Source organism: Harpia harpyja, chromosome 10 (assembly GCF_026419915.1).
Source record: "Harpia harpyja isolate bHarHar1 chromosome 10, bHarHar1 primary haplotype, whole genome shotgun sequence".
Lineage (NCBI taxonomy): Eukaryota > Metazoa > Chordata > Aves > Accipitriformes > Accipitridae > Harpia > Harpia harpyja.
The window spans coordinates 8,771,596-8,791,774 of record NC_068949.1 but is presented as its reverse complement, the minus strand read 5'-3'; the positions used below and the strand labels follow the sequence as shown (position 1 = coordinate 8,791,774).

At 45.9% G+C, this 20,179-nt stretch overlaps 1 protein-coding gene across 2 annotated transcripts in view; it reads left to right on the top strand.

Annotated features, from left to right (window-relative positions):
* The first annotated feature begins 2,039 nt into the window (after positions 1 to 2,039).
* LOC128147112 (putative neutral ceramidase C) overlaps positions 2,040 to 20,179 on the top strand; it is a 33,509-nt gene continuing 15,369 nt past the window's right edge. Inside the window, exons 1-10 of one of the 2 annotated variants that reach the window (XM_052799363.1) lie at positions 2,082 to 2,166; positions 2,986 to 3,586; positions 12,555 to 12,750; positions 12,852 to 12,948; positions 14,667 to 14,803; positions 16,632 to 16,711; positions 17,120 to 17,269; positions 17,854 to 18,030; positions 18,434 to 18,561; positions 19,180 to 19,257. In XM_052799363.1, coding sequence (XP_052655323.1) covers positions 14,677 to 14,803; positions 16,632 to 16,711; positions 17,120 to 17,269; positions 17,854 to 18,030; positions 18,434 to 18,561; positions 19,180 to 19,257 — 740 coding nt within the window. In that variant the 5' untranslated portion in view covers positions 2,082 to 2,166; positions 2,986 to 3,586; positions 12,555 to 12,750; positions 12,852 to 12,948; positions 14,667 to 14,676. Of the gene's footprint in view, positions 2,167 to 2,985; positions 3,587 to 12,554; positions 12,751 to 12,851; positions 12,949 to 14,666; positions 14,804 to 16,631; positions 16,712 to 17,119; positions 17,270 to 17,853; positions 18,031 to 18,433; positions 18,562 to 19,179; positions 19,258 to 20,179 lie in introns of both variants that reach the window. The other variant, XM_052799364.1, reaches the window with a different exon arrangement.

Below are 20,179 nucleotides of genomic sequence, written 5' to 3'. Positions count from 1 at the left end.
CTTGCCCCAAAGATTGGGCTGTAAGCCATTTTCTAGCAAATGACTATATGAAGGTTTCTAAATACCTGCCTTGGGTAAAATCGAGAAATCTTTCTACCTGTTGCACCGTGCTACAAATAAGATGATAGACACAGAAAGGTTTGGTAATCTTGATTTTGTAGAATCTGCAGTGACTGTGTCAAAAAGTGCAAAAAAAAAAGAAAAAAAAAACCAGAAAAAAAAGAAGAAAAAAAGTTGTAAAGTGATTTTCTAAGTATTTCCTAACTTTATTTTTCAAAATGTGTATGAAAATTAAATTTAAAAAGATTTTTACATGTCAGAGAATAGAGAGTTAAAATTTAAAGAAAATGCTTCTTGGGAGAGAGAGATTTGTCTATGTTTCTAGTGCCTTTCTTGTCTTGATTGTATGGTCAGTAGGCAGTCTTAAATGTTTTTATTTAAAATAAAGTATTCCATGAAAGCAGAATTATATATACTGTATAATTACTAATTTTTGCATTTATAGCTAAATTAAACTGGAAATTTGCTTATAATGTTGAAATTGCCATGTGTAGGGAGAAAAAACCAAATAAAAAGGGTCCGATCTTGCTCACACATTGTGGGCAGGTCAAACTAAGAGGTATCACTTTATTGTCTACTTGGTAGCTGTATTTTAAAAAGAAAAACAGCCATGAATTCCTGTTTTTTAAGAATTTTACAAATGATCACTGAGTGAACTACGAATGGTTTTTCCATCCCGTATTGAAATGTTGTTGAAAAACAACAAAGATAATCTATTTCTTTAAAATACTTGTGCAGAAACTGCATGTAATTATAAGTTTCACTCCTACCATACATACTGTATGTTTGGGGAAGTATTCTATCCTAAACTTGCCAATGTGCAGAACAGAATAGTTTTTTTAAAGAAAGAAGAAGAGAAAATATATATATAAATATATATATATATCCATTCTGTATTTTACGTGAAGCAGAGTTATCTTCTGTAGGGTTTTTGTGTATTCACAAGGTGATATTTGTATTGTAAAACAACAATGGTGAAGGAAAATAAAAAGGCTTTTGAAAAATGTAGTTTTCTTTATCTTTTTAATATTAAGTTTAAATTTAAAGCTGGGTTTATTCTTCCAAACCTTGCCTTTAATTTTATGTGTTATTGCACTATAGGCCATCAAATTTGGACTGTATGGAAACTGCATTGATTTTGAATTGCTGTTCACGTTGGGCAAAACAGTGCCTTATCTGAAATAAATGGCTATGCAATAGATTCTGATCATGCGGGAGCTGGGAGCGGATGGGAGAAGCCTTCCTGGGAGCCATCACCAGGGCTTGAAAAATCTACCCCAAAACTGCTGGGACGGAGCTCATTGCAGGGTAAACATCCATGACCCCGGGATCTAGCAGTCCTGTCACTTAAACAACACCAAAAAAAAAAAAAAAAAGTGAAGTTTCTGTAAGTACGTGGTGGTGAAAGTGTCATTTCTTTCTTATTTTCCTTTTTTTGGGGTGATGGTTTAGCTCTACTTCGGTGCCCTGTTCCTCAGCCTTGGCCAAAAACTTCCTTGAAGAATTGATGGGGTGTTACTTCTGCTGCTTTGCCTCGCTGTTGCTTGAGATGCTTAACCAGACTAACCCGTTTCTTATCAGTTCTCTTTCTCCCTGGGAGGGAGGGGATTTCTTCACGCCCCATGCTTCTTGGCAAAACCCTCTGCAACAGCATTTGCAGAGCTGTCTGTGAAATTTAGGGATCAGCTCTGCATGCTTTACCTTCAATTCACGGTATTATCTTTGCAATTACGTGGTCAAAAGTCAATTTTTAAAAAAGGCAAACCCACCCCGAGATGATTGCTTGAGAGAATTCACGCTCCCAGACGTAAATGAACGAGTAGATTTTTCAAGACCCGGCATCACGCACATCAAAACCATTGACATAAGTAAATGTATGGATATATGCACATGACATTAAATGGAATCTGCTGAATTCTGCATTGTAGTGTCTGACTTACTGCATGGATCTTGCTAAACATGGTTTCATTTTTTTCACAGCAGAGCTGTGCTTTGGTAAAGCATGCTGTCTGGAGAAATAAGTCTGGGCAAGCAGGGACATGGAGCTCAGCAGTGTGGTGTTGCTCTCGGTGCTGCCTAGCCTGGAGGAGGGGACGAAGGGAATAGGTATGGGACAAAATTGTTGTGCATCAGTGTTAACTCCAGACTGTGGCGCTTGCGGTGCCTTGTTGTTCTCCTTCCCTGTGAGTATCTGCTCGGCAGCACCAGCTTTTTAAGGCGGGTGATGGCTTGTGATGGCGCTAACGCTGCGGGGATCGGTGCGTGGAGTGCAGCTGCTCATTGTTTAGCATTACGTTAATGATTGGGCATCCCAAATTTCCCACCATCGAGCACTTCAGCTCTATTTACCCCAAACCACTCAGGTGTGGTACATGTGCAGTGATTCTTCAGACTTTGCTTTCTGGAGAAGCGTAGCCAAGGGGTGATGGTGGTCTGCTGGAGACTTTAAACACCCACGCTTGCCTTTTGAACTTTGTATTTCTGGAGTGAGATCCTCAGGCAACTTGCAGGGGCAATCCTGTTCCCAATTAGAGGCTGAACCACCACGTATGTTGTCCTCTTGCCCTGGGGCACTGGTGCATGGGGGCACTGGTGCATGGGTGCACTGTGTGCATCTACCTTGGGTAGTGAAGCTTGTGCTGCTTAGGCGCATGTGGACCTTTACCATTGATGCCCATCAGAGAGGTGAGCACAGTAAACTTGTACCAGTGTGGAGCAAGAAGTCAGTAAAAGAGCTAAAATCCAGTGTTGTGCTGCCTTGAGCGAAACAAATGGAGCTAATGGCTCTTCCCACGTTGTGCCAGTAAAACCATCTTGTCTTGACTTGTAGCTGAGCATTGACTGGTTTAGTTTGAGGGCGTCTGTAGGAGGACAGACAGGAGCCTGGTTTGTGTGTGGAGGGGTAAACCTTAACATGTTGTCCAGTGCAGATGCCAGGAGGCTGAAATTTGAAAGAGGGATCTCCACCAGAAAAGGCTGGAAAAGGACAGCTGAAGGTGGAGAAGGACCTGGCAATTGTCTGAGTCCTGGACAAACAGAAATGAAGATCTTTGCCAGGAGAGTGGACTTTGATGTTGCTGAGATCCATCTCAATTTAGCTTTTAGTCCTTCCAGGTGGGCAAAGTTTTAAGACCCTTAAAATACAGCAACAGGAGGTTTTTGAGGAGCACAAGCCAAGCAAGGGCAATGATCCCTTTGCTTTTCTGTACTCTGAAAAGAGCAATTAACCCCCATCAACCTCTCCCCTCCTGCTTTTATTCAGGGGGCAGCTCCATGTATTGCCCATTGGCTTATCTTCTGGTGCTGGAGTATCAGAGTGCTCCCAAAGAGAAGCCACCACGAGTTCCTGTTTTGGCAACGTTTCCCATCCAATTCAGCAGATATTGGCAGCAAATATTTGCTGGAAGGATTTATGGCTTCTTTTTGACCATTTGATAAGGACTCCTTCCACAGCCAGCAACCAAAACAGAGAAGAACCCTTTGTGTCATGCAGCATGGTGTTCCCATGCATCTCCCCTGTAACTTCGTAGGAATACACATCTTCCTTGTAGAAAATTAACGTCGATATTCCAGCAATGGTGCATCCTCTTAATGTCATTTCTGCCGCTGTTATCCAAGTGCACTGTAGGCTTGGCAGGGCATGCTGGTGAGCACAAGGATTTGGCCACAACACCCTCTGCACATCCATTCTGCAGCTTGTTTAAATAAATAAGCACATCTCTAGCAAGGTTTGGGAGCGGGTGGGAATCCTCCAACTTGACTGCAGATGTTTCAGCAGCAGCATCTTGGCTCCGGTGGTTACTCTTGCTGGCAGAGGGTTGGCATCTAGGCATGGGTGGCCATAGAGCAGCCTACCTTGTTCATTTTCTGCCCAATTTTTGCCCAGAAAAAGCCAGTGGGAGTTAGCTGGGCAAGGATCTGCACAATTCTGCATTGCTGTTTTTCAATTTCCAGGCCCAGGGGGTAAGGTTTTCCCAATCTTGTGCCAGAGCTCTTCTGCTTTGCACGTGCTGCTTAGCTCTTCCTCAGAGCGGTGCTTTCCCCATGCTCTCCCGCGTCCCAGCTAAGTGCCGTGCCATGCCGTGCCTGTGGGGCTGCTGCTGTGCGTGTTTCAGCAAAACATCCATCCAGGGCCTGGAAACGACTCTGATAAATGCTGTTTAGGGTGCAAATGAAGATGTTGTTGTCACCAAGGTGTTTGTTTTCCAACAAATGCTTCCAAATGCGTCCAGCCACCTTGTGATCTTGTTGCAGGTTGGTGAAGGGGGAAAGGGGAAATGGGTTAGCTTGAGGGAATGTGCTTTGGCCAGGAGATGATGGGCTGAAGCCAAACTTGGCTGCTGTAGGGTTTCTTCTGATGTCTCCTGTACTCCTAAGCACTGGAAGTGCTGCCAGCTTAGACTTAGAAATCTTTTAATCAATTTTGCTCTCAAAAGACCTCTGTCAAAACAAGGAGATCTCCCTTGATCACCCCTCTCTGATGATGGGAACAATCCCCCTGGGGTAGTGCCATGGGGTCTGGCAGCTTTGGAGTTGTTCCCATCCCCTTTAACATGATTGGGACAACTTGTTGCAAGAGCTTTCCCACAGGGTACCTTCACACCCTGGAAAGGTCATAGCATCCTAGAATGATTTGGGTTGGAAGGGACCTTAAAGATCATCTAGTTCCAACCCCCCTGCCATGGGCAGGGACACCTTCCACTAGACCAGGTTGCTCAAAGCCCCATCCAACCTGGCCTCAAACACTTCCAGGGATGGAGCATCCACAGCCTCTCTGGGCAACCTGTTCCAGTGCCTCACCACCCTCACAGTGAAGAACTTCTTCCTTACATCTAACCTAAATCTACCCTCTTTCAGTTTAAAACCATTACCCCTTGTCCTATCACTACACTCCCCATTAAGGAGTCCCTCCCCATCTTTCCCGTAGGCCCCCTTTAGGTACTGGAAGGCTGCTATAAGGTCTCCCCAGAGCCTTCTCTTCTCCAGGCTGAACAACCCCAACTCTCTCAGCCTGTCCTCATAGGAGAGGTGCTCCAGCCCTCTGATCATCTTTGTGGTCCTCCTCTGGACTCGCTCCAACAGGTCCATGTCCTTCTTATGTTGGGGGCCCCAGAGCTGAATGCAGTACTCCAGGTGGGGTCAAAGCAATTAATCCAAGCCCCGCTTGCACCCATGTAATGCTTTAATGCATCTCCTTCCCCAGGCTTTTACAAAGCAGCTGCAGAGCCGAAGGGTCTCTCCTTTGGACCCATTTATGATGCTCTGGGTGACTTTTGGCCAATGTACTCCCTAATCCAACTAATAATCCCTTCTGCTCAGGCTTCACTACTGGTTGCCTGTGGCCATGGCATATGCCAATCAGCATAGCATTATCATAGCCGCTGATTTTCATTTTCCCTGCCAGACAAGTTATTTGAGCGACCCTTTGTTTCGAGTTAATTTTGGTTCATCTCAGCTTCTTGCAGGTGGAGCAGGTAAGGCACGATGAGTCTGAGCTGTGAGGCTGCGTGCAGAACAGGGATTTTTAGTTGCTGCCTGGCAGGGTGGTTTTGGCTCAGGCAGCCCTCTGCAAGGGGAGCGAGCCTTGGCTCTCCCTCTGAGGTGACTTTTTTTCCCTTTCCACTTAATATTTTATAGGCTTAAATGAAAGCGGAGTGGGCAAGGAGCTCAGGATGTTATCTGTTTCTCTGCACTGATGTCTCCCCCTTGGCTAGAAGATGCAGCTCTCTACCTTCCAGCAGTGAGAGATATTCTTGTTTATTATTTTTTAGCCCTTCAATGTACTTCCACACATTGCATGCATTTTGACAGAGTGATTGAAACGTACCTTCCCATTTCATCTGGCAGCCAGATTACTTTTTTTTTTTTTGTTAAATCCACAATTACCTTTTAGGTAGAGATTTTGATACTTGCTCCAGTACCCTCCTTGTTGGGTTTGTGCTGCTGTTCAGGGAAATGAAAATGTGGCACTTTTGTACATCTGTTCCTTTCTACCCCCTGTTCATCCCATGGAAGGGATGACTTGCCTGTGCCTTGTCACGCAACCTTTTCATTACATCATTCTGCATTTTAGCTCGTGGGGAACCTCAGCCAGACTAGGGAGGTAGCAAGGGGGATGCTTCAGTTTTGCAAGCAGTAATGTTACGTATGAGATGGGGAACACCTGTTTGGCCTTTTGCTGCTGCTTCAGATGATTGATGGCAAAATATTTTCCATTTGTGGTGAAGCTTTAACTCATTTGCATTTAATCTGTGGATATATTTAAGGCACGTGATCTGGGGAATTTTGGGGTGTTCTCATGTCGGAACATCAATCGAGTATTAGACAGCAGCAAAAAATCGCCAGGACTTGGTTGTCCAGAAGGGCAGGAGGGTCCTTGCTCATACCACATCCCAGGACAACATTTCGATAATGTTTGGCAGATGTCCCTTCAGTTCAGCTATCACTCAGTGATCTGCGCATGACTTTTGAGTTCAGAAACTGTAATCGTTCCAGTTTGGCTACCTTTGCAAAAGCCCTTGTTCCTGGTCAGCCTGCCCTTCCTAAACTTCCCGTGCGTGATCCCAGTCATGTTGTCCAGCAGGAAAGCCACCATTTACCACCGCAAATAGGTCTGATCCCGCTCCCAGGAGCAGCTTTCAGCTACGCCATGGACCCGTGGTGTTTCCACAACACGGTGTGCTGTCTCCCGATAAGCTGTAAGTACCTAAATGCCATGTCCTGCAGAGCTGTTAGTGTCTGTCCTGGAAAATACCTTCACCCCCTCAACTAGCTATTTAGCACATGTGCAAGGACAGGTGTGTGAGGTCCTCAAGGGATGCCAGGTAGCCCAGTGCTGGGACTGCAGTGGTTTTTGTTGTGCAGCTCTTCATGGGCCTCCTCTTCTGGTTTTCTGTCCCTTTAGCATCACTTTTGTCCTCCTCTTGCTTCCCCATTGAAGTTTTAGATTTCACCTGTACCCACAGAAAGGGGTCCTGAGCTTAAGTGATGTATTTAGAGCTGGCTTGAGCCATGTTCCCATGTGTTACTCAAGCCCAAGCTCAGACAGCTCTTGTGAGCAGGCAAGAGGCATGTCCACAGCTGAAGCTCCTGTTGAACCCTATGGGACAAGATCTCCCAGCTCGGGGGTGGCGGGCAGGTAAAGTCATTACCAGAAGAACTGGAGGTTTCACGAAGCGATTGAAGGCAGCTGCACTAATACCCCCCTGGACAGGCAACCTGTCCACCACGTTCAAGTTTTCCAAAGAAATACTTGAGGAGCTTTAAGCCCAGCTTACACCTGAATCGCTGCATTGGCCACTGGAGGCAGAAGATGCTCCAGAAGGAAATCACTGCATGTCCCAGGTGTTGGGCAACCAACTGGAGAGTTTGAGAGAGATCTTGTGCTACCACTTGGTGCTTCTGGGTCAGTCTGTGTGCCATCCTGGTTGTGGGGCTGTACCTGAGCATGACCATCATGTCCGTGATTTCAGCCCTTCACCCAATGGAGCGACCTGCTGCTGCTTGGAGCAGGCATGTGAGCCTTTTGACCAGGAAAGGTGGGGAAGAAAATCCGCGTGGTGCTGCCTGGATCACCCTGCAGTGTGTCCTTGCCAAAGCCTGAGCAGCTTTTCGCTGACATCTCTGTGCAGAAACATTATCTCCTGCTATCAGGATCCTCCTGCGTCCATGTAGAAAGGACTTTGGCCATTCTTTATTAAATAAACAACATTATCTAAGAGGCCTCATAATTGCTCTCCCCTCCTCACACCCAGGATCCCAGGTCTTGGGTCTGTACAAGCAACATGCCCATGTTGAGACAGTGGTTGTTTCAATTTTCTGCTCAGGGACTGGCCATGGTTTAGCAAATAGGCTTGAATCAAGGTTTCCATCCTCTAAGTGACAAGGTCTGTGACATGCCTGACCTCACTGGAGAACTGCTCATGGCTACAGGGTATCTGCCATGGCTTCCCAGGAAAAAAAAGATTTGCCCCCAGAAAAACGCAGGGTTGATGCAGCCGGTTTCAGTGGCTGCAGAAATCCAGCCAGACTTTCTGCTTTTGTAGATGGCGGCACAAAATGTTCCAGTGTAATAAAGAAAAGCCTAGGCAATGCAGTGCTTTTTTTTTTTTTTTTTAAAAGGAAATGTCAGTCTCTTCATTACCCATCCACCCTTTTGATACTCCCCAGCAGAGGCAAACAAAAATTCAGCTACGTTACACAGCAGATCTGTTCTCTTCCCAGCTCTGTGTATGCAGCAAGTTATACCAGCTGGTGGGTCTCTTCTGGACTCCTTTTTTAATGAGTTTCATTAACAGCAAGACAGCAGAATTGGTGTGAATCTCCAGGAGGTCCTTTTGAAGACATTCAAGAACCCCACACCTCATCCAGTGGACAAAGGTGTACGAGGCAGCTGCATTTTGCAAGCACAAAGCAGCAGTTGTTTCACCCCAAACATGGGGCTGGACTTGCTGGTAGAAAATTAAGTTTTAATTATAATGCAAATGATCGTGTGTTTTGGCTTTAGGCCATTCATGCGGAGATGTCTCCAGTCTGTCAACGGAAACTCAGTTGGGCGTGGAAAAATGGGATTGTTGGGTTGCTGTCCAAGTGACAACGAGCCACATCAGAAAAGCAAAGATCCTTTAAAGAAGGATTTTGTTCTCCTGCCTCAGTGAAGGCAGTCATTCCTTTAACCTTCACTGCTTAAAGCATTGCTTTTATTTACTATTTTTAACAGATGAAGTTTTTTCTGCTTATTTGGCTCAGGTAGGACATGGCGAACACCGCCCTATTCCTGTTGGGGACAAATTGCCTCCCATTGCAATTTCATCCTGCATTTCTGGCTGGCCCCTGGAAACCTCGCACATCTCTGCGGGTTAGCCAAAAATGGTTGTTGCGGGGAGCATTGCGGCTTTGGATGAATGTCTACCGCGTGCCAAATTCAGGTGAAGTCACTCTGAGCCTCCATTTGGAAGGAGCTCAGACAAGAGCAAGTATTAAAGCTAGAACAAACAGCACTGTGAGACCATGTGAAGGACTGTGAAAACGAGAGAGGAGGAAGAGAAAAACAGCCAGATTTTAGGCTATTTCCCTTGAGTGGAGTAGGCAACAGTGAAGCGCTGCTGATGGAGCGTTACATCCTTCCCCTCCGCAGTTTGTGGGAAAGCTGATGCTATGATAAATTCAGGGTCAAAATGAGGACTGAGAGAGAAGGAAGAAAAGCAAAGGGACAGAACAGATGACTAAGTACTCTGTTTATTTAGTCTCTTCTGTGACCTGCTTAAATTTGAGTTTTCCGTGAGAAGAGTACCTGGAAGGCCAAGGGCAGGTGGGAAGTCCTCTGTGTCACGCGTTTACCTTCCCTCTGTGTCTCTTTGGCAATTTTCCCCATCGCCTTTCCTGCACATTAACGTTGGAAGACCAGAATGGAGGGACTCAGTTTCAGAAGGTTCATGGAGAAGATCATGGTCTCCTATGCATTTATAAGGGAAGAGTTTGGTTTTATATGGTCCCAGCTTTGATGGCTTGCATGAAGTGAGCTCTGAGAGACCAGGAAATGCTGGTTTTGTGCAGGCTGGTTTTAAAGTGAAATGTAGATGCTGGAGGAAAGGGTCAGTTCTCTGAAATGATCCGGTCTTGCTCTGGAGGGGTAAGAAACTAAAAATTGAGGAGCAGAAAGGGAAGGAAATGCTTCATTGGTTTACATTTTAAAGCAAATTTGATTTTTTTTTTTCCCCCCCTAAAGAATCGTATATAGAGGTGGTTTGAATCATCATTCTTAATGATTTGGAAGCACAACCTTCACTACATAAGGAAATATACATTTGCAAATCTATGTTTGCTGGGTTTTCTTCTCTCAGCTTTGCCTTATTGCTTCAGTGGATCCATTAATCATGAGTGGTTTTAAAAGTTTTTCTTTTTTGATTAAGGGTACATTAACAAAGTTTTTTTAACTTTCCAAGTGTATGAAATGTCTTTAAGAAAGGAAAAATAGCATCATTTTATCCTCTGAGATCTCTTTTTACCTACAAAGTTGTTCCAAACCCATCTTGTTTAATCCACTGAGTGAGAGGATCCACAGTCTCCTGTATGCTCCTTGTCAAATATTTTCAAGTAATTAAAACCTGGTACCTTGTCTCATATGAGAAATCAAGAGCATCCGTCAGGAGAAGTTTCCATCAGTCCGTTGGGTGGTGGCGTCAAACCAAGTAGGTTTGCAAGGGCTTTGCTGGCTTGTCTCAAAGTGCTCTGCAGCATTTGTGCTATGTTGAGAATGAAAATTCCGTGCTGTTTGCAGTTACTGGATGTGTCTGGGAAGGGTACAAATTGGTATCATGTGATAACAGTGATGGGTAGAAGCCATTTTTCAGTAGGATAAATATTATAAATATCACTTTCTTTAGTCTCATTTAGCACAAAATGAGAAGGGGAAGAAGTTGGAGGATTCTTGGTCTTGGGAAAGAGGATGATCTGTGGGAAACCTTTCATCTTATGACAAGGTAACTTCACATGTTACCACATGATACCAGCCTGGACTGATGTGTAAGGCCAGGCTGCCCAGGCATTGCCGGACAAGGGCCTCACAAAGGAAATAATTTTCCTGGTTCTGCATGCATTTGACATGTGTGCCCGCTTTCAAATCCCATGTTTTCTGCCACCCCCAACACAAAGCATAATTTCAGGGATGTCCTGATCCCTCCAACCATGACTACTGTTGCTTCCCTGGTTTCCTTCCAGCCTGGTTGTGCAGAGTTGCTGATCTTGACCATCAGTGGTTAATGAACAGGTTCGTGAGCATCCTGCCCCTGACAGGACAGCTTTTGCATGGGGGTTTTATTTTTTGGGCTAGGTGCTCCAGTGTGGCTGCTCTGGGGCAAGCATTGTGCCTCCAGTGGGACCACAGTCCTTCCTCATGGTGGTTGTGCTGGTGACCTGTCTGATGTGGTGGACATGAGGTGCAGAAAACAGCAGGGAGAGTTTCTTCTGAGAAGTGCTGGAAACATTTGCAGGACTTCTCTTTTGAGCCAATTTGTCGTTGTTTCTCACTACTGGCAGTGGCTCTGAGGTGCTCCAGGGTACCTGTTGCACTGCCATGTGATGACCGATGTGTGCTCAATAAACACTTTCCTGGCCACCGTCTTGGTAATCCACCTTCTCTGGAGGCACTAAGTTGCATTTCCACAGGCAGGAAGGAGTTCAGAGGGATTTATCAAGCCCTTAGCACTTCAGCTGAGGTCTTTGCAGCCCAGAAAGTCCCTTTTCTGTACCAAAAAGCTTGCTGCTTCTGCAGTCCTGAGCCAGGGTGGGTGGATATGGTCTTGCCATGTGGGGGAAATGGGGAGCTGTGTGTCCCCATAACCTCATTGAGCAGTCTTTTTAAAAGGAAAGCATTTAAGGTATTCCCCAAAACGTGTTTTGAGCTGCTATCAAACTTTCTTTTCCTCCTCCACCCCCAGCAACAGCTGGGTTGTCCTTTCTGTAGTTACAGAGCCACAGTGAGGTCTCTTCCTCAGTTCGTTGCTTTTCATGGGGTGAGACTGGCAGGACACACCATCATTACACCAACTCCTTAGAACTCAATTTCTAAAACTCCTTAGAACTCAATTTTCAAGTTTTCATAATGATCTAGCAAATATACTACCTTCAAGAAGAGCTCTTGCTCTTCCTGCCAATGCACAACCTACTCCTGGCTCATCTGTGTTCCAGGACCTTTCCCCTGACAGCAGAGTGATTGACTGCTCATGGTTTTGTCAAAGGAGGCTCTTCAGTTACCTCCAAGACCAGTGCACAATTTGGGACAACCTTGAGACCAAAGCAGGGTGTTCCCAACAGCACAGAGGTGGCCAGGGATATCTGTCAGCCCACATGGCAAAGCAGGTTGTTTCTCCACTGATGGCAGGAGCAAGTGCATTCCTTTGGTATTGCAGCGAGGAGATAACATATCAGTAAATCTTGCTTCTCCCCACCAGCCAGTCCAAAAATCACTGAGTCAAAAGGTGGTTGAACTTTGACTGAACATGACCTTGCAGTGATGACTCAGATTGCATGTGCTCGGTGCTAGCTGGAATATTAACCCTTGGATTCGGGTGCATGAAAGAAACGGTGATGAAAGAGGAAAACTGAACCTCCTGAGATGTTTGCCTGTTGGAAGCTCAGTGGGAGAGAAAATGTCAGAGGTGGTCCCAGCCTTAAATTCCCATCAAAACACATGGGTGCTGGGGGAAGCAAAAGGGTATTGCTCATGGGGTCTTTCATCCCCCCTGCCAGCAAGGGCAACCAGCCGCTCTCTGAGGGATGTGATGGGTCCCATCATGTTTGGGAAGAGCAAACTGTCAAAAGCCTTCAGATAAAGCATGCTTTAGCAGCTGGTGAATTTATGCATGTTGCAACCTATCTGGGACTCAAAAAGAAAACAGATAGAAAAAGCTGGTTTTTAAAAAATAAATTTTTTAGCAAGTAAAAATACATTAATAAAATGTATTTTACACTTAAAATACAATCCTGTATTCAAGTTCTTCTAGTAGAGTTTGGAAATCCTGAGGACTGATCTTCCATGGGGATTAAGAGTCACGGCCAGATGGGAAGCAGCAGCCATCCCACAGGCTGGTCAAGCTGTGATGAAGCAAAGAGGAGGGAAAAAGTCCTGTTCCCAAATTCGTCATGCACCAGAGCTGATCAGTGCAATCCCGGAAAGGTTATTTTAGAGAGGTAAGCACTGTTCGTAACTTAAAATAAATGCACTGGGAAGAAAAACTATCATCTCCTTGTGCGGTAAAATTTATTGATTGGTTTCTTCTTATCTTGCACAGTGCTTGACTCACAGGGCTATAACAGCAATAATTTTCAAGCTGAACTTTTCAGCTGGGAGGCGTTCCTCTAGACGCTGGGACACGCAAGGGTTCTCAGGTAGGTTTGCATGAGATTTCACTAGGATTTCATAGGACTAATGTTTGCTTCTTTTAGTATCACTTCAGCAGTTTAATCAGTTGGAAGAAGAAAACTAATTGCATATCGTGCAGATGTGTTTAAGGCTGGTGCTGTGGTGTCAATTATCTGGACAGGTTGCAGTGCCGTGCAGCTGGCTGCCAATGCCACGCTTGGAGAATAAAAAGGGGAGGAAGGAAACCCATAATATTAGATTTGTTGCCACTAGGAGATTTGCTAGGTGAAATTCAGCAATGATTGTGACTGCTGTAGCTTAACCATGGCAAAAGAAGCTGATAAGAAAGGTCACCTATAGCAAGTCTGGGTGACCACTTCGCTCTCTGGTGATGTTGTTTCTCGTTGCAACTTTTCCAAGACCATAAATGCTTGTTTCAGCGGTTATTTTTTGCAGGTTCATTGTTTCCAGGGCATATCACCTCTGGGGAAGAGCCTGCAGGCATGAGCTTTACCAAGCCCTATGCCAGACCCACCGTAAGGCAAATGGTACCTCCAGGAAAATTAGAGGCTCTGCCTCACTCTTCCCTTTCTAATTGCACATCCATCCTTTCCGATCTCCACTCCTGCAGCAGTCGGGCCCCAGCTGGGCCAATGCCACAGCTGCAGCAGGCTGCTTGGAGCTGTGCCCGGGTGAGTCAGAGGCATCCCCAAGGACTGAGACCCCCCACTGCACTAAACAAGGAACCAGTCTTTCGGGGCAGATACATGGTTTGTTCACAGGCAGAGAAATGGGATCTGAAGTAAGTTTGGTCTACTAACACATCTAAGGACACTTGGAAATGTCCAAAGCTATTTTAATGGCTTATTTCTACCTTGTATGGATGCTTAGCAGAAGGGCAAAAGGCTCATCTTTGCTACAAGTGCCACTTCCCACTGGGCAAGACTGGAGCCCTTGATGCGAGTCTCAGGTGTCAGAGCAGGACAAATCAGAAGTCACCAGAGCTTTTATCAGAGGGGGAAATAGCATATTTTCCCATAGCCATATTTTGAATAATTTTTCTTGTTAATCTTTAACCCAAAATAAACCTCTGACCAAGGAGGAAGAACAGTATTCAAAAAGCCAACCCAAAGAGTTCTGCATATGATGAAGAAAGCCAGCATCTATACATGGGGTCTTATCTTGGAAAGCTGTCACAACCACTAGTTTTTCTAGCCAGGAGAGAACTGCACTTGGACATGCCATGGGGTGTGCTTTTCTCGCACTGAGTTTCCTAAATTGACCTTTATTATGGCGACAATATTGTTTTCTGATGTGCTCTGAGCGCGTGAGCAGCTGAAAAGCTGTGAGGCTTCAGGCCACAGCATCTCCCTCAGCCGCTCAGTGAACGTAGGATCTGGTGGAAGATTATGGGGTTTATTTAAAAGATTTCTTCAAAAGGGCAAACAAAGTGTCCAGGGAAATGTGAGATCAGTAATTCGGTAGCTCACTCTGTCTTATTGGGCCTTGTGAGGGGGAGTGATTGCTGCTCACAGGAGATAGATTTTTGCTGTCTTAAGCAGATTAAAAAATAAATCTCCACTTCGCATCCTTATCATTGCTGCTGCCTGCTCTGACACTGGGGCAGGGGAAACAAACCATCACCAGTGTCTTTGAGGGTGCAATGTGCTGCTCTGGGTGGGACGTGCCCGACATCGGGGCTGTCCCGTCTGCCTTGCCCACGGGCTCATTTCTGCTTTCACAGTGCCCCCACCATGTGCGGGAAGAGGTCCAAGTGCTCCTTCTCCCGCCTGGAGGTGATCCTCATCGTTTGCCTGGTGTTGATGATAGCGGTGACCGTGGTGCTCCTCGTCCTCCACTTTCTCACCAAAGAGAGCAACGGTAAGTTGAACTATTATTTCACTCCTGCCATTGCACCCTGCCCGAGTGTGTGTCCAGTGCAGTAGTTTAAATTAAAGCAATACAGGTAGAGGGCCACTGGGCTACTGCTGAGCCTTCATAATCTTCTCTGCACATGGTCCTCTTGCACAGCCGTGGCATGGTGCTGTTGCTGGCCTCTGCGATAGGAGCGTGGTGGTCAAACCCAACACAAGCATCTCTCAGGGCATGGATGCACAGCCTCAGGTCCGGTGGGTGAAGCTGGCTGCAGGGATCCAAAAAACCTTCCTTCTGTCTCTCTACCTGGTGGAGGGGGTCCTGAGAGCCCCTCGCTCCTGGCACCGCACCAAGGGGCTTCACAGCTGTTGCAATCCTGTAACAGCCCATTTACGCCTCCAGCCCCATCACCAGGCATGGGGCAGGTGGGTGTTGGGAGCTGCCCAAAGTTAATGCTCAATTCACTTCTAATGTACCCCATGCTTGTCCTCTGGAGAGATAAAATCTCATGGGGAAAGAAAACATTTTGAAGCTTTGGGTATTTCCATATGACAGGAGGCCTTTCCCAGAGCCAGGGGTCTCCCCTGCCCTGGACAGGGCATCACCCAACATGTCAGCAATGGGACCTTCCAGTTTCTAGATTTTGATCTTGAATTGGCTGTAGTTCACTCTTTCTTCATGTTTTTTAGGTTGTAACATGTAAGAGTTTTGCACAAGCAATTCTTCTCTGTGTTGTAGCTCTTGGAGGAGGAGGTGGAGGAATGGTAGTTTTAATGGGTAGCCCCGTTCACACATGCCATTTTAAATGAGAGAAATGCCCTGTGGTCAGTCTGTGGCCAGTGTGAGTGTTTCACTTCTCCTCTGTTTTAAGTGACAGCCTAGGAAAGGCCAGACTGGGAAGACCAAGCATCCCCTTATCCTGATGCCTTGCCTCCAGTGGCAGTGGCTGGCTGGGAAGACTGTGAGAACAGATTAAGCACATAGAAATATTTTCCCACAGTGTTATCTCAGCCTCCAGTGATTTGTTGCTCTGGGATTTCCTGAGATGCAGACAACTTTTTTTTTTTTTTTTTTAATTTAATAGCCCTCAATAGCTTTTCTTCCATGAGTTTGTCCAGGCGCTTCGTTCATCCTGTAGAAGGATGGCTTCATGATGGCTGGGATGAGACATGACCTCCTTCAGGAGTCCTTTTCCTCACTGCTTGCCTGAAGGTCATTGCCCAGAGCCACTATTCCCTTCTTTGAGCTTCTGCTGGCTCTGCTGTGATTTTTTTCAGACCAGAGCACCAGCAGTGGACATGGGATGCATTGGAGGCACCAGGGCAATATATGGACGTGCCCCTTTTTCTTCTCTAGTCCTTTCCTGGTAGCTCCTGACATGCCATCCCCTTTTTGTCATTGCTGCTGAGCTGATTTTTTTGCGTGAAAACAGCTCTTACACCCTCAGATCTATTTCCTGCATGGTAGAGGTGGCCTTGGAGAGCTTAATCGATGAAGCTAGGCTTGTTTCCCCCTCACTGTGAATCACAACACATTTGACAAAGTCCAGTGACCCCATCTTGTGAGCTCCCTCTGCAGTTCTTCATGCCTGGTCCACCCTTTACCACCCCAAATGCCTTAACAGCCTCAGCACACTTTGACCACATTGACAGCCCATTGGAAACCCAAGCAGACAGTACCAGCTGGATCCCGTTGTCCATGGGCCTGATGAGTCCTCTGGGGATGTTAAGCAGGTTTCATGCATGCAATCTCTTTAAAAAGGTTGGATTGCCTCTTCTGTCCCTGATTCTGCTTGCTCATGTGTCCACTAATCTATTATTTTTTCTTATTATAGATCCCAGTGAAGTAACAGCAAACTACTTACTGGGCGTGGGTCGAGCTGACTGCACGGGACCTGTGGCAGAAGTTCCTCTGGTAAGTTGGGGAAACTGAACACAGGGTTGGTGAAATACTGATTTTCATAATCTATGAGTATTTTTTGCAGGAATTCTGGTTTAGAGGCTCTGCCTTGCCAAATGGTTGCCGTCTTCAAATGTTAGGTGAAATTCTTTGAGGCATTGAGCAACCTGGTCTAGTGGAAGGCGTCCCTGCCCATGGCAGGGGGCATTGGAACTAGATGATCTTTAAGGTCCCTTCCAACCCAAACCATTCTGTGATCCAATGATTCTTGCAATCACAGGGCAAGATAGTTGCAACTCTGAGTTTTCATATATTGAAAGAGCCCTCTGACCTTCTGGCAAATCTACTTAGAAAAATACACATAAATGAGCACCTCGCTCAATATTTTGGCTGCGTGGGCTTGATGGAGCTCTTCCCTTCCAGATGGGATATGCCAACCCGGAGCAGGTGGGCAGCGGGCTTCTCATGCGCCTCTACAGTCGAGCCTTCATCGTGGCAGACCTTGATGACTCCAGGCGAGTAGTGTTTGTCAGCGCTGACATAGGAATGGTGTCTCAGAGACTGAGGCTGGAGGTGCGTGGCTGGAAACGAACGAGTTGCACAGTTTGGGCTGTCGCTCGTATTAGCATTAAGGATGTAGTTATTCCTAAATAATATCAAGCACAGCAGCACATTGGTCATTTGCTTTGGGATCTCCTTGCAGCACGATCTTGGAGAGACATCATGTCTCTGCTGAAGAAGAGCTTTCAATTCCTCAGCAAATGAGGATGGACTTTGACCATGCTTTTCTTAGTGGAAAAATTGTCACGAATACATTTGAATCACAAATACATTATTATGGTGCCTGTGTGATGTTGGGTCTCCAGCACCACAGAGGAGGGAGGGAGATGCCAGAGAACTGGGGACTCCTTGGATGATCTGGGTTTCACTGCATGTTGGCCATAGAGGTCCTCACTTAACAGATTTTTATTATTTTAAGGCTCTTGCCAAGTCAACAGCTGTAACCTACTTGTTGTGACCCCAGTATGGGAGTATCAGGCAGAAAGAGAAGAGTGAGGAGGAAGATGAATGGTTGGGTTTTTTTGTAAGAGCTGATACATATCTCCTAGCCTTTGGGTGTGAAAATGGTTTTTTTAGGACCACCTCTTTTCTCTTAGGTGCTCAAGAAACTGAAGAGCAAGTACGGCGAGCTGTACCGACAGGACAACATCATCCTCAGCGGCACTCACACACACTCAGGCCCTGGTGGCTACTTCCAGTACACCCTCTTCTGGATCACTAGCAAAGGGCTAATCAGACCATCCCTCAATGCTATCGTGAATGGCATTGTAAAGGTTGGTGTTGTCCAGTCTGTTGACACAAGAGCCCATAAACACAGAAAAGGTGGAGGGAGATATGTTTGTGACTAACGGAGCTCTTGCTGTGATGTTTGCGGTATCACCTCCGAATGTCGCAGCCTTCAAACACAGTTGGAGGTGGATTTATGCTTAGCAGTGAAATCAGATCAAAAACCAGAAGCCTTGAAGTTTTTAGAAAGCGACAGTTGTGGGTAGTTTTAAAATACTATAATAATTTTCTGGAATTTTAGACTACTTACTTAAGAAAAAAAGAAAAAGCCCCCAAATTCCCAAGAAAGGGTGGGGAAACAGGCAAGGAGGGAAAGAAAGAGTTTTTCCAGATAATCTCACATATACCTTACATGCATGGACTAATATTCCCTGTCTTCCTGCTTTTCAGAGCATTGATATAGCACATCAGAACATGAAGAGAGGAAGGCTTTTTATAAACAGAGGCACTGTAGAAAACAGCCAGATCAACCGAAGCCCTTTCTCCTATCTTGAGAATCCAGCATCCGAACGAAGCAGGTAAAAGCCCCTCAAGTGGGACAGAAACAGAGCCCCGCAGAGGACCCTTCGGTTGGGACCATGACCCAACCATCTGGCAGCTGGTGCTTCTGGTCATTCGTGGGATAGTTGAAAATGTAGAGCCAAGACCATGGCAGAATGACACTGTTGCCTACCTGGGTGCTTGGGTGTGTGCATCCCCAAAAATTAGCTGCAAGAGTGGGCTTGAAAGTTGTGGTTGCCCCCTCCAACCATGTGAGGCATTGGTCAAGGATATGAACTTATGCTTTGTTTAAAAAAAAAAGAGAGAGAGAGAAAAAAAAGTCTTTAGTAGACATCAGCATTTGAGTCAGATGGCATTAAAGTGCCATCCTTGGTGCATGAATTTGTACTCGGAGAGAGGTCTTCTCTCCACCCCCTGGAGAAGCAGCATCTGAGGTCAGCAACAACCATAACTCTAACCTTACCTTCACAGCTATTTTCAGATGCTCTTCTAAGGTCTCACTGTGCTCTGGTAATTTCTGTAATAACCTCTTCATTTTCTTGCTCAACCTAGTGGAGATTTAACGTGTCTGAGCAACGCAGAGCGTGACCACAGCTCTGGTCCTAATGGGTTTTCCCCACTTCATTTTCATCCAGGTATTCATCCAACACGGATAAAGAAATGGTGATGCTCAAGATGGTAGATGAGAATGGACAGGAGCTAGGCCTTATCAGGTACCAACCACTGAAGTAACATGTTTTTCTCCAAATCCTCATAAACCACAGTTCTGTAGCAGTTCTGTCTTTCTGCACAAGCTCTCCTTCCCAAAACTGACCCTTGACCATAGAGCATTACTCCCAGCTAGTCACCAGAGGGTCTCTGAGAGAAGAGTAGGTGAGAATCCATGAGTGCATAAACCAGATCAGTGTCCCTCATCTGCTCTGGGAGATACAGCAGCACCTGGCCCACCTACAGCTGGGCACATCTGGCACGACTCAAAGGCACCTGGGGAAGATGACTGTAGCTGGTTCTCCCTTGTAGGGGTGCAGAAAAATCCCCTCTGGGGCTCTTGCTGTGCCCCTCCAAGCAGATTCTGACCCTGGCATCTCCAGGACCCTTTGGGCTCCTTTTCTCTTGGTTATTTCTTTAAGACCCCATGTTTCATGGGAAGCGTGCCATTTCTGCAGGCAGCATGCACGATGCCCATCCTACCAACAGATCTGTGGGGCAGCGTTTGGCCACGCAAAGTTCAGACCTCAAGGCCAGGCAAACAAAGTAACATGCAGTAACAAAGCCATAATAGCGTTTTCCTCATTTGGAAGTCACAAGCAAGAGTCTGACTGTGTTAAGAGGAAGAGGAGCATTTTCTTTTTTGTAAGAGTGAAAGTGTTCCTTTTTTTCCTTTTTTACATTGTTGACATAATTTCTTTGAAGCAAGAAAATAAAAATCCCTCCAAAATATAAGTCTCTGAACTTAGAAAAGAGCCAGTTCAGGTCTCAAATAGCTCTTGGTGGCCCTGATAATTATGGTGCCAAATTCTTGTGGCCTCACGACCTGGACCATCATAGCCATGAGCCCTCCTGGTCAGGAAGGGAAAGGATGGTAATAACTCTGCCCTCGTTAATCCATCCCTATGTAATCCATCCCTAGGTACA